Source organism: Equus przewalskii, chromosome 17, assembly GCF_037783145.1.
Source record: "Equus przewalskii isolate Varuska chromosome 17, EquPr2, whole genome shotgun sequence".
Taxonomy (NCBI): Eukaryota; Metazoa; Chordata; class Mammalia; order Perissodactyla; family Equidae; genus Equus; species Equus przewalskii.
The window spans coordinates 54,281,160-54,305,133 of record NC_091847.1 but is presented as its reverse complement, the minus strand read 5'-3'; the positions used below and the strand labels follow the sequence as shown (position 1 = coordinate 54,305,133).

Sequence of the window (23,974 nt, the reverse complement as noted above, 5' to 3'; positions counted from 1 at the left end):
CCTGAAAGTGATCAATCAACTTTTGATGACAGTGATACATTAAGCACTGTAATATTTTCAATTTCAGAAAGAACTAATATAGGGTTTACTCACTTGCTGAGCAACTCCAATTGCTCAACGGTTAGTGAAAACTAAGAACTAAAGAATGAATAAATTAAAACTACAGCCAATAAATATATTCATTCTTTGAATATAAATGTACTGACCACCTAAGCACATGACATGGTAGGGAATGTTTAAACACACACACACATATGCACACAGAACGTTATACCCAGTACCTGACTTTTAAAACCATGAAATTTAAGATGTTGCTGTAGACAACATATTGAATAAATTAATCAAATTCTTAATGTCAAAAAAATTCATTAAAGGGGTATGATGTCAGTATATTTTTTATTTCCTAAAAAAAAACTTGAGGGAAAAAAGTATTACCAGATCATCAATAACTGGCTAAACATGAAGGACTGAACTTACACATTTATCTCTGCAACCTCTCAAAAAATCTACGAAATAACAGAGAAGAATCAGGAAACTTATAAACCCAGAAAGATACAAAATGGGAGAGGAGACCAAAGCAGACCAGAGATGTCAACTCACTTTTGTAAGATGGAAAGCAGACTTAGCAAGGCAGAGGAAACTGAAACCTGAGAGCACGTAGAGGAGAAAATCAATACAGTTGCATCACAGAAACTAGGAAGATTCCAAAACTAGAGGCACCAAGCATCACAGAAGGCAGAGGTCAGGTAAAGGACCAAAAACAGGAGGACTGGATGAAAGTCTGCATAAGCATCAGACAACTAGCCCACCCCTAACTAGCAGAAAACGAGGTTCACTCTCTGGAGAAACCCTGACAGAGAGACTCCTGACTCAAGACCCAAATACAACAGAGTTTTGGGGGGGAGGGGGGGGCCGGGTTTCACACTGAGGAAAGGAAGAGAAGCTATACACACTGACTAAAAAGACCCACAGCACCCCTCTCCCTCTCAGCTTCCAAACCTTGGCAGTCAAAATTAAGTCCTTCCATGATATCTCTCTGTAGAAAAGACCTCCAAATACTGACGGGTTTTACTGGAGGAGGGGAGTAGGATAGTGGTCAACAAAAATGGCAGCTCACTATGCAATCAGTCCACAGTGAAGCCCACATGTTAAAAAGCCCCTCATCTCCCCATCAGCTTTTTAGTGCCTCACTCTTACATACAAATTATTAGCAGAGAGCAGAAGACATTTGAGGAAAGCCTCAAACATAAAACATAGAGCCAAAACAAACCACCAAAAAGGAACCGAGAAGAAACAGAAAACACAGAGAGCAGAAGACAACTTCAAAGAACATTATAATGGCTAATATTTATTAAACACTTACTGTACACCAGGTACTCACATAAGGACTTTACCCTATGAGGGAGATACAACAAATAACCCTATTTTAAGATGAGAAAACAGAGGTACAGAGAGGCTAAGTAATCTACTCTAGACATATAGGAAAGGGAGGGGGAGAGGGAAAAAGAAAGAGAAAGAAAAGGAAGAAAGAAAAATGAAAAGCATTAACTCATACAAAGAACTGAGCAAAGACATGATACTGAATGTCTCCACAGCAACACCAAAAGCTAGACAATAACACAGCCCCTTTCAAGGGCTTTTAAAATTCTAAGGAAAAATCTTGCCAACCTAAAATTCTACACATGGCCAAGGCATCACTCAAGTGTGAAGACAGAATAAAAACAGCATCACACAAGCAAGGTCTTTCAAATTTGATCTCCTATGTACCCTTTCTCAGGAAGCTAATGAAGAATACGCTGCACAAAATTAAAAAATAATACACTAAGACAAAAAGAACATGGGACTCAGAAAGTACGGGGTCCAACAAAGATGAAAAGCAAAAAGAATTCCCTGGATGATCATGAACAGCAGGCATTCCTAAGAAAACAGCTCTGAAGCCAGCCAAGAAAGAAACTGCTCCAATGAAAGTCAAAGGAACGGAGTTTCAAAGGTAGTATTTCCTCAAGAAAAGAAAAAAAAGGACCTGGAATGTTCAACCACTGTGAGGGGGAGTTGTACAATTTGGTCAAAGAGTTTAGGGGAGAAAACTACCCAAATGAATCCAATAAAACAATTACTTACCTGAGGGGAAAAAATCATATAGAAAGAATATGTTCATAGAACACTGAGCCACTTAGCTGAGAGTAATATTTACATTCTAATTATAATCTAAACACTGATTATTAATTTAAACAAAAAAATGAGAGAACTATTGGGAAGATGGGGAACGCAAGAGGGAGGAGAGCTGTAACAGGTGAAATTTCATAGTGTATTCAATAGATCTAGTCAATACATCAATATATTCCATAGATACATCTAAAATTTTTAAAAAAGAGCAACACAAGCATCTTACTTAAAAATATTAAGGTAAATACGTAGGAAAATAATATAGTTAAAGGGACTGAAAGTGGCTGTCTCTGAGTATCAGGATTTGGGGTGGGGTAAGGACGGGACAGTAGACTAGTTTTCTTTTTGTGACAAGTCTCTCACATATTGCTGGTGGGAGTGTAAATTGATCCAGACACTTTGAAAATGGTAATATCTAGTGCTGAGCATATGCCTACCCTATTAGCCAACAATTCCACTCCCAGAAATATGCCAAAAAGAAAAGAGGCATATGGTCACTAACATACAGGTACAAACAAGAATGTTCATGGCAGCTTGATCCATAATAATCAAACATTGGGAACAACTCAAATGTCCATTAACAGGAGTAGCATATTTGACTCTAAAGTTCCTAACTCCAAGCTAAAAAGCATATATAGTATGTCACCAATTGCTATTATGAGAAAGGAAAAAGTAAATATAAAAGGATTATCCACTTTTCTTGACTAAATTCTTTAGAAATCACATTCATTGAGAACTTTTAAATCAGAGAAATTCTAGAAACAGTCCTAGGAGTGACACCTGTGATACTCCATGAAGATTCTAAATTCTATTTCTTCACGAATTACTTCTGAATCATATCTTCAGGGAACTACAGCTCAGAGTTTTTGTAAAAATTGGTTTTGAGAAATAAAATATATTTCATTTACACGTAATTGAAAGTAAGGCCAGGAGTCTAAAGAAACAAGGACAATCTGTTACCAATCAATTCAACCCTTACAAATATCTTCAATACTAGATTCAGAAGTTGTTATTGTAGACAACAATGCCACTGTTTGATTAGATTATAAAACTAGAGGCTTTTAAATGTTGGAGAAAACCTTTCAAATGCTGCAGGTAACAGAGTATCAGGAATGCTTCAGACAGGGATCCTACTACAGCAATCCTTCAGCATCATGGTGGCAAGGCTTCTGATTCCTCTTGCTTCTCATGGTTTCCTCTGTCTTTAAAACCAGCTTTTACTGTATAATTCCAAGTCATGTGACTGGTACATAACTAGCAGATAATGGTTATCAGCTCAATGAATGAATGAACAAACATATGAAAATTTGAACAATGCATCAAATCACAAAATAAAGGGTACAGAAATCTAAAGCTCAGTAAATCTTCTAGTTCCAGTGAATTTTTTTTTTTTAAGATTTTATTTTTTCCTTTTTCTCCCAAAGTCCCCCAGTACATAGCTGGGTATTTTTAGTTGTGGGTCCTTCTATTTGTGGCATGTGGGATGCCGCCTCAGCAGGGCTTGATGAGCGGTGCCATGTCCGCACCCAGGACTCAAACTGGTGAAACCCTGGCCGCTGAAGCAGAGCTCACGAACTCAACCACTGGCCACGGGGTTTCTTAATGAAGCAACAGAAACTTCTGATAATAAAAACATAGGAAAAAAGGGTGCTTAGTCAAAATTCAGAACACAAAATTTCTACTCTACCAATGATTAGGTATAAATCAATGCAATCTCTTGGAAGGGCACTTTGGCAACATCTCCCAAAATTCCAAATGTACATATCCTTTGACCCAGCAATAGCATTGCTAGAAATACATCATATGGACATGTGTGCATAAAATTATATAAGATATGTGTAAGGATATTCACACTAAGCCCTATTTATAGTAGCAAAATAATTATAATAGCCTAATATCCATCAGTAAAAGAGTGGCTCAATAAACTGGTAAATCTATCAATGGAATATCTGTAGCCTTCAAAAAAGAATGGGGCTGCTCCTCAACTGAAGTTCTCATACTAAATTCCAAAAGACGTTTCTCCTCTGGAATCTTCTATAAGAGCTACTGAATGACACGAGACAATACACAACAAACGCAGAATTGCTTTCTATGTGATTTCTCTTCTAAAGGCCTAAAGCAAAACATTAAAACATAGCTCTATAAGGCCTGCAAAAGGCTAATTTATTTGGTTCAATGCATAGCTTCCTATGAACTAACTTGATAGGAGGATATGATTTTGAATATCTAGAAGAATGAAGAGAAACCACTTATTCATTCATTCACACACTCAATATATACTTATTGAGTACCTAGTACATATCAGGGACTTTTCTAGGCACTGGGAATAGAGCAGGTGAACATAAAGTCTCAGATTTCATGGAGTTCACAGTCTAACGGAGACAGATGGTAAGGAAATAAACCAGAAAATATGATGGTGATTCCAGCTACTTACAAATACAAAGCAGGACGAAGGTATTGCTATTGTACGTAGAGTGGTCAGATAAGCGCTCATCAATAAGGTAACATCTGAGCATTAACCTGAAGAAAGTTCGGGAGCAAGCCATGGAAATATCTAAGAGAAGAGCAGTCCAAGTTCAAAGGCATGAAGCAGACTTGCGTTTCAACCGGGGTGTTGAGGAACAGCAACAAGACTAGTGTGATGATGGGGAAGTAAGGAAGTGACTGGTAAGAGATGAGATCAGAGAAACAACCAAGAGATCATGTAGGACTTACAGATAATTCTAAGGATTTGGGCTTTTCCTTTAAGTGAGATGAACAGTCATTAGGAGGTCTTGAGCTGCGGATTACTGGAATCTGACTGACATTTTAAAGGATTACAAACAGGATTTTTTATTATAAAGGATTACATATAGAGATTAGATGGTAAAGAGCAGAAGGGTGGAAGCAGGAGAACTAGTTAGGAGGATTTTTACAATAATTCAGGCAAGAAATGATAAAAGCTTGGACCAGTGGGAGTGCTGGAGGTGGTAAGAAGTCAGATTCTGGCTATATTTTTAAGGTAGGACCAAAAGGATTTGCTGATAACTGGATGTGGATATAAGAAAAAGAGAGGACTCCACAGATGACAAAGTTTCTGACATAAACAACTAGAAAGATGGAATTGTCATTTATCAAAATAGGAAAAACTGTGGAATGATCACATTTTGGTGGGAGGAGGGGACTCAGGAGTCTTTAGATGATCTTCTCTAATTATCACTTCTCTCTTAGACTTCTGACAGGAAATGAAAAGCAGACAACTCTGCTCTTTTCAAAGGCCTAGAGTTGCTAAGGTACAACTATATGCTTTGAAATCAGATAAGCAGGTTCTATTGAAACCTTGAGAAGCCCAAGCATGAAGGCCATGCCATCTCTTGTGGACACAGGTGACAGAAGTACCTACAAATCAATATAATCTTTGTCAACACTTTCCTGCAGGTAAGTAATATCAAGGCGTGAAGAAAAGGGTAAAGCTACAGATATTATACAGAATAAAAACACAATCAAGGACAGTTTTTATCTTTGGTAGTTTCTATCCCCTGCATTAACAGATTACCAAGTTTAAAAAGTGAAGAGTCAATTTAACTACCTGGTTAAGTAAGAAGCTTTAAGAAGCTAAGAAGTCATCTAATAAGAGCAGTACTATCTTCTGAAATATTTACTGAGAAGTAACACAGGAAGGAGCTACTGTCAGCAAGAGTCATTTAAAATCTCAGCAACTATGACCTAATATTGAGGAGATTTAAAATAAGCATGCAAGTCTTATAATTAATATAAGTAGGAAAGCAGAATAACATTAATAAGCAAATCAAACAAAACAAAATATCTCAAATACTATGCGTATCTAGTTTCTTCAAGTCATTATTCCCAGAGAAATAAACTAACAATATTCCAGAAAGAAATGTGGAGGTGTGGGGGAGATCAGTGAAATTAAATTTAAAGCCAAAAAGTCATCCATTTCTTTTACAGAAAACAATAAATATGGTGGTTCCTGACAGGAGTAAGAGAATAGAATCTACAACGTTAAAAACCTTAAAAGATCATATATCCTTTGTTTTAATTGCACTATACTTTAAAAAAAAAAGTAATAAAAAAATGCTCAGTTCAGAAAAGGTGAAAATCAACTCTGGTTGAACGGAAACACAGCCAGCCAACAACAGGCCAGCCCCAGTCACTACATGCACTGGAAGGATGCTGGCTCACTGAGATGCTGTCCTTACTATGATTTAGAGTAATATGACTGAATGTTGCTGAATCATAAGCCGTACCACTCTGTTCCCTTACCTGATTATCCTGCAGGATAATGGGCAACCATCAGCACATTCCCACTCCTTAACTGTCACTGGTAAAGTGCCCTAGCAGAACCTAATGGATCCTAACAGAGTACAGATTTAAGAAACAAGTTATTTAAGTGGAAAACTGAAGTGTCTTTCAAAAAATGAGAATCCTCCACCTCATTCTTAAGAGCCAGTTTAGAACAGTAAGGAGTTAATAGAGCAGAAGCCTCCTAGGAGACGTCTCCAAGTGGAATCTCGATGGCTGGACTGCATTAGCTTGAGAAAAGTTCCTTTATCTCATAAGCTTTCTCATTTCTAAAATGAAACCTATTTATTAGGCAGATTAATTGAGGTACTGTATGTAAAACACTTTATACACCATCTGATACATAGCAGTTGAATAAATATAAGGTGTTATTAAAATTAGTAGTAATAATAAATACTCATTTATTCATCCGCAAAGAAAGACTATTTAACCTTAGTAACTTCAAAAGAAAGCTGACTTCACTTATTTTATTACCTTTTAACACCTCCTTAAGAGAAAAAGGTAAATAATAATTATATACTATAATTTATATTTCTTTATAAAATTGTAGACTGTGATAAAAAATCTCCAGATAGTAAAAGGATAAATAAGAGACCATAATCAAAAGCACTTTTTTAAAGAATAACAATGTAAAGACTAAATATACGGTTCCTATGTTTTCAGTACAATATCTCATATAAAATCTTTTCTAACAAGTGAATAAAGATATCTTCATATTGACATAAACGTCTACTTCATGAATAATTCTTCAAAGTCACACACACTGATGAAAATGATAAATGAAATGAAAAAAGGCCTGCCCCCCATAACATAAGCTCCATTAGTACACACTGACCATGTTCTATCTTGTCCACTACGTTATCCTTGGCATACAACAGATTCTCAATAATCTGCTTAATGAATAAGCTACAGATATTCATAATAATAAACACTCAATATACCTAAATTCATAGAAAACCAGTAAGCAACAAAAAAGATTAGCATTCTGTTATTTTATGGGCCCAAAGCTCACTGTTTTAAAAAGTTGGATGCAACTCCTGTAAAATTCGGAGGTCTTTTCAAAAATCAATAAAGTTACAAATACCAATAAGCAGATAACTTTTTACAAAACAGTACAGGAATTCAACTTAAAAAAAATTAGCTATGCAGAAGTCATCAGAAACCAAAATTCAGTAAGCATAAACAGCTTTAAATAGAGCAAATTTGTTACCAAAAATACGAAATGCTATTAAGAGTACATACGAAGAGAGATCCCATCAGAGAAGAGGACCTTCCTTACTTAATACAACTCTCACCTGAATACTACTCTTGGAATGTTTGACTCAATTTTAGATACATCAACATCTGACAGCTGTACAAAAAAATCAAGTTCAAAAAGAAAGCAACAAGAAAGATAACCAGTACAGGAAAAGAAACAATCTTTTCCTGTGAGAATTAAATATAAATAAAAATAAGTTGTAGGGTCCAAATTAAGCAAAAGAGTTATAAAATAGTCGAAGGTGCAGTAAGAATAATTCTTGTAACCCAAGAACCTAATGCAATACCAGTCACACAGTTGGCACTCAATGAACAATTTGGGAGTAAAGAAAGGGAACTACTTTTTTTCTGAGCTCCTATGATAAACGCTTTAAAATTTTGTTATTTATAGATAAAATAAATATTCTCAACTGAGACAAATAACAATAGCAAACAAACAAGCAAAAAAAAACTCCACCAAATTTAAAATTCTTGGGATAAGCTAAATAGTAGATGGCAGGGATATAACATATATTTATTTCATTTTAATAAACTAATGGTAACACAATATTGAATCGTTAACCAATGAGCAGCACCAACTATCTTCTTTCCTCTTCTTTATTCCAAAAACAAAATGAACATTAACTTGACTTACAAGTTAAATACATAACAATACTTTTTTTTTTTTGAGGAAGATTAGCCCTGAGCTAACATCTGCTGCCAATTCTCCTCTTTTTTGCTGAGAAAGTCTGGCCCTGACCTAACACCTGCGTCCATCTTCCTCTACTTTATATGTGGGATGCCTGCAAAAGCATGGCTTAACAAGCGGTGTGTAGGTCCGCACTTGGGATCCAAACTGGTGAACCCCGGGCCACCAAAGCATGCAAACTTAACTGCTGCACCACCAGGCCAGCCCCATAACAGTACTCTTTAATTGCACTTAAGCAATAAAATCAACACTGCTTGCCAATAAAAATATAAAAATAACTCAAAATTTTTAAGAATTGTACTTAAGTTTTTAAAAGATTAGGTGTTTTATACTGATTAATATAGTGGAATCTAAAGGATTATAAACATAGCTTCTAAATGTATGTAAATCACATTAACAAAGGTATCCAAATTCTAGACAGGGAATCATCCATTTTCAGTCCAACCAGGTAAAGCTAGCCTTGGGAGACCTCAGGTTTGCTTCTGTAGGACAAAGCTTCTTTTCATTTCATAATTAAATCTGAAATATTTTATGTAAGAATTCACTAAGGAATATTCTAAAGCATGCAATGCCATTTTCAGGGCATGAAATGAAAATGGTTCTGAATTTTAATTCCATATCTTGTTTTACCAGGACACAAAGGAAAATCTGTGACAACAACCGAAGAATTATTTTCCACCTTACTGAAAAGGCAGGTTTTAAAATTAAAAACTATGAACAAATCTATCTACAAAATAATTCATTTTTTATATCAAACAGCTGCAGACCCTGTAATTGAAATAATGTACCTAAGGTTACAAATGAAAAGTGTTAGGTATCATTCTTGAAGTGACAGATTAAGCTCCTAATCCAGTTAAAGTAATAGCCATATTTGTAGTTTAACATAAATTAAGACCTTAATTATATCTGTGACTATTTTAAACAAAATAACAAATTTCTTTGTACCTGGGAATGTAATTTATAGCAAAGCCAGGTTCATTTTCCAAACCAATCTATTTCACGCTGCAGAAGGACTCTGGTATAATGTAATTCTTGTTGTAAAATGTTGAAAGAGTAGATTTGCTAAAAGCACAGAAGATGTTTGAAGATAAATGAAGATGCTATTCATTCAAGGGTAATTTCATCCTAGAACTATATGAAAGATGTTTCGCTCACACAGGGTAGTGTGTGGCCTCAAATTTAAGTGTATTTTCAGCTCAAATACAACACTGCTGGATCGATTATGTTGATACTGTATATCTAATAATGAAGAATTCTAGCCTTTTTCTGTTTAAAAATAGACTGTCATTTTTTTCATCTTACTGCTATGTCTTTATTGTTCTGTTTAACAGCAACAAATTTTGAAATCCTGCTTGCTACTTACTTTTTAGACAGAAAAGTATATGGTTAATAGTCTAACCTGCAATCTCTCAGAACCACAAGAGTGAATTTTTGCTAAGTTAAATAGATACTTATATTAGCAAACCATTACCCAGTATAACCATTTTATATTATTTTACTAATTACTAAAATGACAACTCTAACAGACACCTAATTCTATTTAGAATATACTTCATTTTCACAAATCCCGTAAGACCAATTTAAATGTTTTATATACAGCATACCATTTATGTATTGAGGGATTAATATTAATTAATACTGACAATTTTTTTAATCTGCTAAATTCTGTTTGCAATTTAAGTTCACAGTTATCTTTTCTAAAGATCACATTTTACATATTTAAATCATTCCAGATACTATAAGCATGAATCATGAAAATGCTTTAATACTTCTGGTATACAAAAGGTGATGTAATAGAAGACATTCAATCTGAAGAATTTAAATTCAGTGATATTAAGGAAACATCTGCAGCCTCCATTTTGCTCATTTAAAATACCGAAAAGGATTTTCCTAGTCCCCTTACATAATAAATGTTCCCTAAAACTCTCTCTCCTCCTCAGCTTTCCTTTCCTTCTCGTAATCCTGTAAAAGTGAATACAGAAAGACGCCTGATTTTGCACAGGATGATCAAAGTGGGAGAAATGAACAGACTCCAAAAAACTAAAATTTTACATTTTATGAAACTTTAGGAAAGTTGTATCAATTTTTAAAATGTGTTGCATAAAATAGTATTCTATTAATTCTCTAGTAAAATATATCCACTGGTGTCATCCTACTTGCATTTATATCAGGTATAAACTGACACTTAAAAATTGCATACGACCATGAACTACTCGTTTAAAGCAAAAACGTATCTAACCAAACTGAAAATTCAAAATCATTTCCTCTAAACTCCTGCAGGTAAGCTGTCCACTGTGCCCATCTGAATGACATAATGACACGGCAAGTTTACAGCGGCTGTATTTTCATAATCACAGTTGTTTCTCCACTGCAACAACTGACCTGCAGTCCCAAAGGAGAGAGCTACTCCTCCTTCCTGCTCTTCCCCAATCACTACATTCGGATATTACCATTTAACCACTAATTAATACGTCCACGTTAAAAAGCATCGTTTGCTAAAAGGAAAAAGCAAGGGTCAACTAACTATTTATCAGCAGATCTGACGTTAGTGTTCACGGCCCAGCATTAATGGGGCCTATAAAAATGACGACTTCTTTTAATGATACATTTTCAACAGAAAGAAAATAGTTTTTTTCCTGTCGTCTTCCCTTTCATTTTTAGAGATAAAGTATTTATTCACAAAGGGTAACAAAAAATGAGAATATTAAATGGAATAGGATATTCCTCTTAATCTCAGCTTAAATGTTATTCTTACTTGAACTAATTAAATACTGAGTAGGTGAAAAGTAAGATTACTGTTTCATGTAGCATTCTAACAATGATTACCAGTTTGAGACACTCTCTAAAAATGTATTCAATAATTAAGCTTCTACAGTATTGAGACTAAGACATATAAAAAAGGAAAACAGATTTCTTTTTAAATTGGCTTTATTTATACTAAACAAAATCCTTTCTAAAACTTCATAGAAAGTAACATTACACTATATAAAGACATTCACAAAATATGTATAAAATCTTTGAAATAAAAATAGGCACTGATTAAGCATTCAAATATCATTTTGTATCTGTACTTATTTCACCTTTTTCAAGAGTCCCATTTATTACCTAAGTTGAGCTTCACAATAACTCATAATATAGGTAAGATTGTCTATCACATTTCAAAGACCTAAAAGCTGAAACATGTTTATCTTTCACATCTTAATGTAATCTATAAATTGTAAGATACAATTTACTAGGACATGTCAGAAATGATGTTTGAATTAAGGGGCCACTGATTTTTGGATGAACATTCAAAGATCTGTATCATTGCACTGAACTGATACGCAGCAAAGTGTTATGAGTGTGGACACTCGACTCAGACTCCCTGGGTTTGCATTCCAGCTCTGCCACACCCTTCTTATGTAAGTTTGGGCCAAGTGCTTAACCATTCTGCCTCAACTTCCTAATCTGTAAAATGGGAATAATCATACTACCTACCTCACAGGGCTGCTGTGCGTGAGGATTATCCACAATACCTGAAATACATAGAACAAGACCTTGCAGATGGAGTAAGTGCTGTGTAAACTGTAACTAGGGTTATTATCGTGGTTCTTACTCCAACATTATCTGCAGAATCGAGATTATAATAGCACCTACCTCATACAGCTGATGTAAGGATTAAATGAGTTAATAAGAATTAGGTGCTCAGTACAGCGATGCACACACAGTGGGCACGCAGCCAATGCCGCTGTTGCCTGTTTACCTCCACAGGCAGTGGGCTCTGACCTTGGGCAGAGCTTTCCTGAGCTTCAGTTTCCACACCTTTAAATGAGGTTAGTAAGACTATCCTACACTCGGATTACGGTAAGGACTGAAGGAGATACTTCACATAAAAGCTCTCAGTAGACTGCCTTATACAATAAAAGCATCCAATAAATATTCACTTTTAAGACAAATCTTATTCAGTATTATTAAAATATTTTGTTTGAATTAAAGCATATAACATTAACATTTTTTAGGTACAGAATTAAGAATGATTACAAAAATTATTAATGCTCACACAAATTCAAATATGTCCAAAAAATTCTTACACCTAACACATATTTTAATTATTCTGGTGTTTTTAGGCATTACAAACCCTCAAGTTTCATTCCTCCTGCTGACATTGATTATATGCACTTCTGTCAAGAATCAGGAGAGAAGGAAATAATAACCAACATTCACTGCATATTTACAATATGCCAGGTACTTATCTAAGTGCTTTATATGTATTAACACTTTCAATCCGTGTAATGCCCAAGAGGAGAGCTTCTACTCTATCTCCATTTTACAGGTGAGGAGATTTGAAACAAAGAGTAATGTTGAAGGTATGCTGTATTTGGAACAGAGAGCAACTGCCCATTTCATTTGTGGAATCTGCTATTAAAAACAGCACATACTCGGGGCTGGCCCCGTGGCCGAGTGGTTACGTTCGTGCGCTCCGCTGCAGGCGGCCCAGTGTTTCGTCGGTTCGAATCCTGGGCGCGGACATGGCACTGCTCGTCAGACCACGCTGAGGCAGCGTCCCACATGCCACAACTAGAGGAACCCACAACGAAGAATACACAACTATGTACCGGGGGGCTTTGGGGAGAAAAAGGAAAAAATAAAATCTTTAAAAAAAAATAAAAAAAATAAAAAAAACCCAGCACATACTGAATCAGTAAAGACATAAACTTCTTGAAGAAAACCAAATAAAACATTTTTTGTGGAAAACTTGTGGAGTTCATGTGTATTTGCTCATACTGTATTTCTAGACATGTGTGTCCAATACAAGAGCCACAAGCTACATGTGGCTATTGAGCACTTGAAATGCGGCTTGCACAAATTGAGACGTACTCTAAGTGTAAAAAAATATCAGATTTTGAACTTAATATAAAAAATGTAAAACAGCCCAGAAATAAATTCTGTATTGATTACATGTTAAAATCATAATATTTGGAAACATTGGGTTAAATAAAATGTATTATTAAAATTAATTTCACCTGTTTCTTTTTACTTTTTTAGTGGTACTACTACAGAATTTTAAACTACATATGCGGCCAACATCATATACATTATGTATCTATTGGACAGTTGTTTTAGATTCAAGGGTGAGTAGAATTATTATCACAGAGAATTCTTATCAAAGTTCTTTTCCCAATCAATACAAGCGTAAGTCCTTCAAAGTGGAATTATTATGGAATGGAAGAGCTCTGTGTTTGTATGTAAAATACTGTGTGTGTGTGTGTGTATATGTGTGTGTACTGCTATATATACATACATATATGCACACACTGCTCATGAGAACCAGAGAAAACACCACACTAATACTTCACCATATTCGACATACAAGATTATTTTATGACCAAACACTTCAGGCAGTATCAATACTTTGTGGACGAGGGAAGGAAAGCAAATCTAAGTGAAAATAACCGCCATGGGGAAAAAATTTATTTTCTTTTAAACTGAAATCATACAGGTTCCTTTAATCAAAAAAGATTTAACCATTTAGTTCCAGGGGTATAATAAATGCCAAGTCTATGTGGTATGATAAATTTTCTGATGGCTTAACTGGTAAACTATTAAAATATCTGATGCTTGATATCTGGTATCTTCTAGAAAATATCCAGTTTATGGATACCTGTCACATTGTTTTGATCAATTTTATATATTTAACTGATTCTTCTGAACGGATGCTGGTCCACTATATAGAAGAAAATTACTCCATAAAGTTTACATCAGATATCTGGAAAAGTCACATTTATAGTCATGGCTACTATCAGCTGTCAAGTCAAAGCATATTGAAGAAGTCCAAGAATTTTTAATATATGCTGGTTAATTTATCATCTAAGTGACATATGTAGGATAACAAACAAATTGAAAAGGTTAAAGTAAAATTCTGCATTTTAAAAGGTTCTTTTTTTCTGGTTTTATTTTTAATTGCAACTATGCACTTGAGAAGCTATGGTGAGAAAGCAAATTAATAGGAACCATAAAAAAGAGTTGCTAAATAAAGTACACACACTAAGATTTCTTTTTTCATCTATTTCTGAGATCATTTAAGATGTTAATTTTTTTTCTTAACAGTGATATACTGATGTCTTGCTTTGTACTGAAAACTAGTTAAACCATCTATTCCATGGTTTCTCAACACTGACACTATTTACATTTGGGGCTGGCTAATTCTTTGCTGTGGAGAGACTGTCCTGTGCACTGGGAGACGTTTTAATAGCACCCCCAGTGTCTACGCACTAGATGCCAAAAGCAGTTGTGACAACCCAAAAAGGTCTAACCACCATCAAAAGTCCTCTGTGGGAGAGAAATCTCCCTCAGCTAAGAACCACCAGTCTATTCCTACCAAAATACCTTCCTATTTGGTGAAAATGACTTTAGTACTTCCTAAACTACTCTTCTTTAGTTTTAGGGGTTCTTCATAGGGGATCCCCAAAAAGCTTCCAACAGGGAGATCAGTAAACCTCCTGAAACCATATGCAGAACAGCCTGGATGCGTTTTTATTTGTGTGTGTGCAATGGAACGTTTTCTGGAGAAATGTGCTATAGCTTTCACCAGATCCTGAAACAATTATTCCAAAAATGGCAATAAAAAAAGAGTTAAGAATTAGTATTTCAACTAAAATATTCACTGTGCCCTGAAAATATCTTTTCAAAGATATAAAGATTGAAAATACTATTTTATATGTACACAGCAAATAACTTACTTGTGCTATCAGTAGTCAGGCAAAATTGCTTTTACCACACTTACAAACTCTTCATTCAACAAACATTTACTGAGTACATTCTATATGCTAGGCACAATGTTATTAGTATTTGAAAGCTAAACTTAAATTCCATCTCCCTTACCAAAAAAAAAGATTAATAAATAGCAGTATAAAGTCTGTATTTGTTGCATAATAACCAACTGAGAATTTCTGCTTCTCAAAAGTTAACATAAGAAAGAAAACACACTAGTGATAATACTAGCGCCTAAAGGAAAAATAAAAGTAAATCAATAAAATAAACGTAATTTATATTCTTGGTAAAAGGATATAAAATAAATCTTCTAAAAGAAAGAAACGTAAAGATACTCATAGATACTCACACAAATAAATTATTGTCCAAACACATTTCTTTCCCTCTTTTCCCCTTTCCTGCCTTAAGCAAAACAAAAATGTACTGAACGACACACTATGTACCAGACATAGTTATTAAGCCCAGAGGACATAAAGTTGAATAAAAAAATATGAGATGAGGGGCTGGCCCCGTGGCCGAGTGGTTGAGTTCGCGCGCTCCGATGCAGGCGGCCCAGTGTTTCATTGGTTCGAATCCTGGGCGCGGACATGGCACTGCTCATCAAAACCACGCTGAGGCAGCGTCCCACATATCACAACTAGAAGAATCCACAACGAAGAATATACAACTATGTACCGGGGGGCTTTGGGGAGAAAAAGGAAATAATAAAATCTTTAAAAAAAAAAAAAATATATGAGATGACCAAGTGCCTAGCATCATACCAAGAATACAGCAAAAGCTTACAGTTCCTTTTCTTCCCTTTCTTTCTGTGCTCAAGAAGCGCGCAGTCTCACCTCCAATAAATGTCACATGTCTTAGATTTCTCTTTTAAGTTATCTTTTAGATGCTGCACAATAAAATCCTCTTTATGACTCAAACTAAATAAATAAATATGTAAAATGTTTCAATAATTTTAATTCTATAATCTACATAAACATTTCCTTTTTTTTTTAAAGCCAACAATCCCCATGTATCCTATTCTTCCTACAGTGCAGTTTAAAGTTTATAGGGCCGTTAATCTTTATGGATTACACAACTGTGATATACAACTTGAAGGGCGACTGCATTCAATAAGTGGTTTGGGGATAATAGACACTAATGTAATCAATAAATATAGAAGGAATGGCTAGAGAAGAATATGTCTGCTTCAGGATTACCAAATGGATTAAGGCTAGAACGAGTACAATGAGAGAATGATGCTTAAAAATACGTGGTGAATAAATCTTCACAAATAAGTTAGAAACTAATTCTGTGTCCATAAATGAACATATCACCCCACATAATCAATACCATCATATCTAGCCAAAAGCAAAACAATGACTAAGAAAGAGAATGCACCTAGTGATTTTTATAACAGAATGAACAATGAAAGTTTCTATGTTTATTCCATCTACTGGAAACAATTAACTGAATAATATTACATAATAAAATTATACTTCACAAAGAGACGTTATATTGATTATGTAAAATCACACAGAAAAATTCTAAGCACACTGTATCAGACCATCTGGAGAGGAAAAAAATAATTGCAACTCACAGTGAAAAAGTATTATTAAATTATTCACATATTTACCTGCACAGCAAGAGAAGCTGCATTGTCAGAAAGCAAAATTTGCTCGCCTGGGGAAATACAACAAAAGGTCTGAGTCAAAAGTGCGATTGCTAAACAAGTAAAATACACTTGTAAATTTTTTGTTTTTAAAAACTATTCCTATTTTTCAAAACAAAAGTTATAGCCTTTTGCTAATATAATTATGAAGTTCTATATCAATGTTATTGTGTAATTTTAATTTTAATTAAATTATCATGTTATGTAAATAATGGTGGAAGAAGACTATTTCCTCTAAAACTATTTGATCATTTATCGCATCTTATCAACAATATGTAAGTAAAATGGCTCATTTAAAAACAAATTCATTCTTTTGGTTTTCAAGAAATATTCCTCTTCTTTTCATTAAAATTAAGTAAAACAGTCTCTGCTCAAACCTCTCTAGTTAAAAGTAAAAGCATTCAAAATCCTATCAAACCAGCTTGCAGTTAATATTGCACAGTGTGTCTAGGTCTGTCACACAAAAGAAAGATGACAAGTTCGCTGCAATAAAAATTCCATGCTTAGAAGACTAGGGCTGCTGCCTATTAGTCTTCATTATTTTGCAGTCTTCTGACAACTGTAGCAGGCTGCTGAGCCCCAAATGGGGTCCATAATGTGATCTGATGATATATGAAGAGCTGCTAAAGGGAGCCTGAACCATCCTAGCCTATACATTTTAACAGTTCCTTTTTACTGAGAGCCCACTTTACCACAGGACTTCAAAAATCTGCTGTGTCAGCTATTGGCGCAGTAAATCTGCCAACTGCTCCTGCAACCACATCATTTTGCACTGCCTACAGCAGCCAATATAATGAGTCAATAATAAACTAAGCACCTTATAGGCCATGAATAGTTGGTTTACACTGGCAGACACAAGTTTAGGTAAAATCTGCTAGACAAATTATACAAGGGAATCCCTTCTTTATGCCTTATGTTCTCTTTGCAGTCAGTTATATTATTGAGGGCTTTTTGTGGTAATAAATATGTTTTGATATAAAGCCATTTTTAATTGTGAACAAGTACCTACCTTTTAGTTGCTGATATAAAGTAGCATTTTCAGGCCAAGGTTCTGCAGCTGTGGAAACAAGGTAGTGAAAATGAGGCACATGGGGCAAAAACATATCAATGACCAACCAAATTAATAAGCACATACACATACACATTAATGCCTGGAGCATTTAGAGCCAATAGCCAAGATTACCTGAAATACGGCAACTAATCAACCTACCTTAGATTCTGTGGTAATCTATATAAGGAGGTTAGATAATTTGTTTTAAATGCATGTTTGGTTTACTGTTTGGTGGTGGGTTTGTTTTCGTTATGGGGAGGAGGTGAAGAACATCTTGCCCAATCAAAAGTGAGAATTTAAGAGCCAGCCCCATGGCCAAGTGGTTAAGTTCAGGCGCTTTGCTTCGGTGGCCTGGGGTTTGCTGGTTCGGATCCTAGGCACAGACCTACACATCACTCATCAGGCCATGCCACGGTGGCATCTCACATAGAACTAGAATGACTTGTATCTAGGATATACAACAATATACTGGGGCTTTAGAGAGGAAAAAAAAAGAGGAAGATGGCAACAGACGTTAGCTCAAGGCCAATCTTCCTCACCAAAAAAACCAAAAATTACATACTTAAAAAAAAAGGTGAGAATTTAAAAAATAAAACACCCTAAATGCTACTGTTCCTTTAGCCTCCGTCAAACAAAGACATATACAAAATGTTACTCATACATATAAAAAGATACTGAATTTCCATTCACTATAAAAAAAAATAGTGAAACAATATTTATAATATTTTACAGTAAAGTTTTAACAAAGTAAATTTTCAAACAGAGAATACTATATGAAGGAATCAAATGGATCAGGCTGTGCACATTTCCTTATAAGCTGGCAGTATTTAAATATACAGAGGAACCCTGTTGTATTCTAGAACGCTTCAATGCCTTGACCCCACTACCACCACCCCACAAAAACAAAGAGGAGCAGCACAATGAAGCAATAAGTACTTAAAATGTGAAACAAAGCTGGCAAAGCTAATTTTAGGCCTGAAGCCAAGCTTGACCTTGATTCTCAACCTCTCAGCTAGAGAAGACTAGTTACAAAGAGAATATTAGCAACCTACCAGTGCTTGGGAAAAGCACTAGATATGAATTTTGTCTAATCAACTGCACTTAAGAAGCAATGCCTCCACTGAGAATATACAGGGTATCATTTGTTGAATTCTTCTTTGTAAAAGCCACAAAACAGCAGAATCACCAATTCTAACACAGTACTACATTTGCTCTCAGCAAGGGAGTAAATTAAATATATGACATTTGATAATAATTGGTATTATTCTTAAGTTTAAACTAATCCAGTCTCTGTGACACAGCAACAAATTATTTTTCTAATATATAATTCTAGCTGATTTTTTAAAAAAGAAATTTATATGTGAAGTATTTTTTTCTTAAGACAGGTATTTAAGATGCACTAAAAGAGTCCTGGGGAGGGGGAACCCCTTAATTTGCTTTTATTTACACTTTAAAATGAAAAGAAAAACATGGTAGTAGTATTATAAATTCTAAATGCTACTTTTGGTTTGGTTTGGGCTACAGAAAATTAAACTCATATTTAGGGACAATACCATGAAATCGTAAAGCAAATAATGGATCATACACAGTTTTGTATGCTGTTACCCACGATATTACACATATATGTAAAGGCTACTGAATTTCAACTCATGTACCAAAAAGGCAGTGAAACTAAATATTTATTATATGTTACTGTAAGCTTTTTAACAAAGTAAAATTTCAAAAAGAACCCAATTAACCTGTGTAACGGTTTTTAAAATAAAAGTCATGGAAACAAAAACAAGCTGACATCAGCGAATTACTGAAAAATAACCTTTTAGGATAAACTGTATGGTCAGCACACCCACACCATTTACATCTATATGAGAAACAATACAACAAGGTTCATTTGTTACAAGACCCTACATCATCAAAGATTCAATTATGTGCATTATATTAATCTTATTAAACAATAAAGCATAGGAATAAAATTTACAAAAATTTCAAACATATTGAAACTAAGTTCCTTGAGGGTACAGATGTATCACACGTATCTGTGTATGCCACACTGTACCATGTTTTGCACATAGTTGGTGTTCATTAATTGTGCATGGAAAGAAAGAAAAGGGATATCTGATTAAACCTACCACTCTATTCCCTAAACATTCTAGCTAATCGAAGTTTTACTGAATTTAATATTATCAACTATGTTAAAGTAATGGGGTGTTCCAATTAAACATTCTGGTAATTTTAACATTTGCTTAGCTGTTTTGTGTACATAGTAGACACGGATCACAAATTTTCAAAACAATGGAATAACAGCATTAAATATAGGTTGAATACAATTTAAGCGTTCTTTGATAAATCAGAAGCTACTTCACTTACTCTGCAACACTGCAGAGTTGTCACATGAACAGCAATTTATGTGTTCAGTAATCCCAGTTAAAAGTTAACTCATCATCACCCCATGGATTCTCCAGATCTAATACAACAGACATATGTGAAAGTAAAAGAAATCTTGCAACGTATTACCTGACTGCAAATAAGAATAAAGAAATTGCCTACAAACACTAAAGCTGTCTTATCAAGAACCTAAAGTTGGAAACAGGGGTGAAGGGAGTATGTTTTTCTTGATCCAAGATACACACTATGCTCCAACTCAGAAATTATTACTGAAAATAAATTCTGAGAAAGTCACTCTGCATAAATGTCTCATGTTATCTTCACAAATAGAATCTATTTCAAAGAGAGAAGGCAAGTAGGCTGATATAAACCTCTATAACCATGTTTTTTCATAGCTTGGAATTCCAGCACATCCAGACCAGGAGGCAAAAAATGCTAGAGGATGCAGGGAATGACCAGCTGCCTATCTCACCCATGAGCAGCTCAGAGTACAAAAACACCACTAATTTAGTGCACTGCCTACATGAACAGCTCAAATAACTACATTTCAAGCATGACACGGGAGAAGAACTGGCTAGTGTGTTATTTGATAAGAGGGCCAAAAGTGAAAATCCTAAGTTGTGCGGCCTGGCAGCGGATCTACGAATCAACCATGGAGACATCGTTCTAGGAAATGAGCTCTGCTGCAACTGCCTTCACAAGAATTCCATGAATCATGAACATTATTATCCACACATAACACAGTGCAAAGCCTATTTCTTGGTTTAGGTAACATTATTTAAGGCCTTTTTATTGAGAATGCCTATTATGTGAAAAACAAAGTCCAAAAATACAACTTCTTCCTCACTCCTCTTTTCCAAGGTCAGACAGGTCAATATCCACCCTTGCTCCTGACTATGTGTAAAAAGAGAGGGAGATTGAGAATTTAATATTATAGTGCTGACAACAGACGTTAAAAATCTGTAACATTTAAAAAGAAAAATTTTTTTAAAACAATAATATAACATTTTCATCTATTCCTAGTTTTACTTCAGTCAACCTAAAATGTTTTAGACCACAGAGTAACTTTAATAGTGAATAAAATCTCATGACTCACCTATCCTATTTTCATTTCTACCACCAAAAGCACTCCCTGATGTGAAGTGCCTTTTTAAACCTGCCTGAGGGAAGAGCCAGCCATAGAATGAATATAGAAGGTGAGACTAAAAGTTTCTGAACAGGAGGCTGGGAGGAAACGGGGACTGAGAGAGAATGCTGTCCAATGCTGTCAAGGTGCCAGTTACCAGAACTACAAGCACATCAAAGGACACGCTATGCTTAACACACACCAATAGTTTGTGTGGCTCTTGGAATAAAGAACAGATTCCTCAACTTGGCCATGCACATCACCCTCTCTACCTCTCTGGCCTCATCGTACCTCCACCCAGCTCTGTACTCTAGCCACAGTGGCCTGCATCCAGTTTCTAAATGCTCCACATTCCTTCCCGCTGTTTCCTCTACCCTGGAGCAACCTTCCCCACCCACCATATCCTCACATCTCAGCTCAAACATCACTTCCTCAGGTTGGGCCAGCTTCTTGGATGTCCAACCTGAGCAGCTGCACAGGGCCCACACTTAGAAGGGCTCCACGCTTGGTTTAATGTTCTGCTGTCACAGCCTTAGAATTCTCTTGAACAAGGGACCTCACATTTTCATTTTGCATTGGGTCTACAAATTACTGGAAGCTAAGCATCATGAATCCAGGGTTCATGTCTGATTTTTGCTCAGTATTCCATCCCTAGACTCTAGCACCTAACAGGCAATCAGTAAATGCTGGCTGAATAAATATTTGTTTTTATTATTACCATTATCATTATTGTTATTATTATGTACCATTTAGGCTAACAACGCAGCAGAAAAGACAAAGAAACTACACAACATGGTCAAAAAAGGGAAACTTTACCCAGAGAACTTCAATACTACAACCAATAATGCAACTGTAAAAATATTAAACAGTTGCCTGAAAATAGTTGGCAGAACCCAATTCTATAAACTTATCTATGCAGCAACCCTAAAACTGGAAATTTATTTTTTATCAAATATATAGTTTCCACGAGCTATTACTGTGGTAACGTTCTCAAAACTAACATGCAGCCCTCAACCATCTGACAATTCATCCCGCTGTTCCCCTTTCACATTCTGTAACTCTAACTCACTTTTTAAAATCTCATGTCCCCATCAATACAATATTTGAGCATGCAGGCCCAAACAGATTTAGAAATCATATGGTTGGTATTCCTGAGCTAATAAATCATGGGCATTATAAAACATACACTAAAAAAGAAAGGAGAGTTAAGAAATAAAGTAAAATCTGAATCCCAGTATTTTCTTCCTGTACTTCAAAGGACTGTCTTGCATAACACAGGGTATATACACCCCACCTCACTTTGGAAAACACTGTTCTAATTAAATAAGTAACTACTTATTTGCAGTTTCAGCAGGGAACCCAGCCATTCATGTACCCTTGAACAAAGAAGAGTCCTCCTCTATTCCAGTGAAATCATCTTTTTTGACCACAGAAAAAGCCTGGAAAGAACACAGCTGAATTAATTGGGGCGGGGGGTAGGGGGGGTAACCTGCCTACCTATCTACCCAACAACAGGACCCTCGTATCCTACCAGAACACTTACAATTTCCCCGATGGGGGCCAGCCCCATGGCCAAGTGGTTGAGTTCTTGCGCTCCACTTCGGCAGCCCACGGTTTCACCAGTTCGGATCCTGGGCGCGGACACGGCACCGCTCGTCAGGCCACGCTGAGGCAGCATCCCACATGCTAGAAGGACCCACAACTAAAAATATACAACTTTGTACTGGGGGGCTTTGGGGAGAAGAAAAAAAAAATTTCCCCCACATACGTCACACTTTCTCACCTTCCTGACCTTGCTCAAATTGTTCCCCTCGGTCCAGGAGATCCCTTCACCACCACATACCTAAATCCTACACGTTTTTCAAGACCAAGTTTACATGCTGCTTCCATCAAGAAGGCTTTTGTAACAAACCTAATTTGTTAGATTTTTTCTAATTTGTTAGGCTTTTGTAAACAAATCTAATTTCTCCTTTATCGATACCGTCCACAACAGTTTGTACCTGTCTTACACCATATATTACTTTCTACTCTATTAATACGTCAAAATCTTATCTCCCTTTCTAGACAGTGAGTTCCAAGAATGTGAAAAATTCCTATGGTCCTGAGACTATTTATTAAAGACGGCTTCTCAATAGCTCTAAACTGAACAAGACATTTACAATAATATATGCCAAAATATGAAATTCAAATTAAGCCAAGATTTAAGTTTTTTAGTCTAAGTATCATTTAAAGCAAATATCTTTATTACAAGAGTTCCAAAGTAAAACTATCCACCTTTCAGAAATTCATTCTTTCACAATAAGAAACGATGATATCATTTTCATACCAAAGCAGTAACTTACTCTAAGGTAGTCTTAGCAACCTATGTTATATTAGTTCCTTCTTTAAAATTAGAAGACTTATTTCATAGCAAGACTCATGAAAGTTTTTATCATTTTTATAAAGAAGAAATATATTCTATTTTATAGATATAAATACAGAACATCTAGAAATAAAGCAAGTATCAGAGCACCCCATAACTAAGTTTCTATCCAATTAATGTTATTAAAAGTCTTTTTCCCACTTAGTCCTTTACCTCCTTTGCAATCTTGCCCAGGAAAATTA

The 23,974-nt window shown here is 35.3% G+C and overlaps 1 protein-coding gene across 3 annotated transcripts in view; it reads right to left on the bottom strand.

Moving 5' to 3' along the window:
• The window catches only part of MTX2 (metaxin 2), a 59,186-nt gene that overhangs the window by 17,386 nt on the left and 17,826 nt on the right, over positions 1 to 23,974 (bottom strand). For 2 of the 3 annotated variants that reach the window (XM_008533053.2, XM_070580261.1), the window contains exons 2-3: positions 17,821 to 17,868; positions 16,776 to 16,822 (exon numbers count right to left, since the gene is read on the bottom strand). In XM_008533053.2, the coding sequence (XP_008531275.1) occupies positions 16,776 to 16,822; positions 17,821 to 17,868 (95 nt within the window). Of the gene's footprint in view, positions 1 to 11,890; positions 11,929 to 16,775; positions 16,823 to 17,820; positions 17,869 to 23,974 lie in introns of all 3 variants that reach the window. The other variant, XM_070580262.1, reaches the window with a different exon arrangement.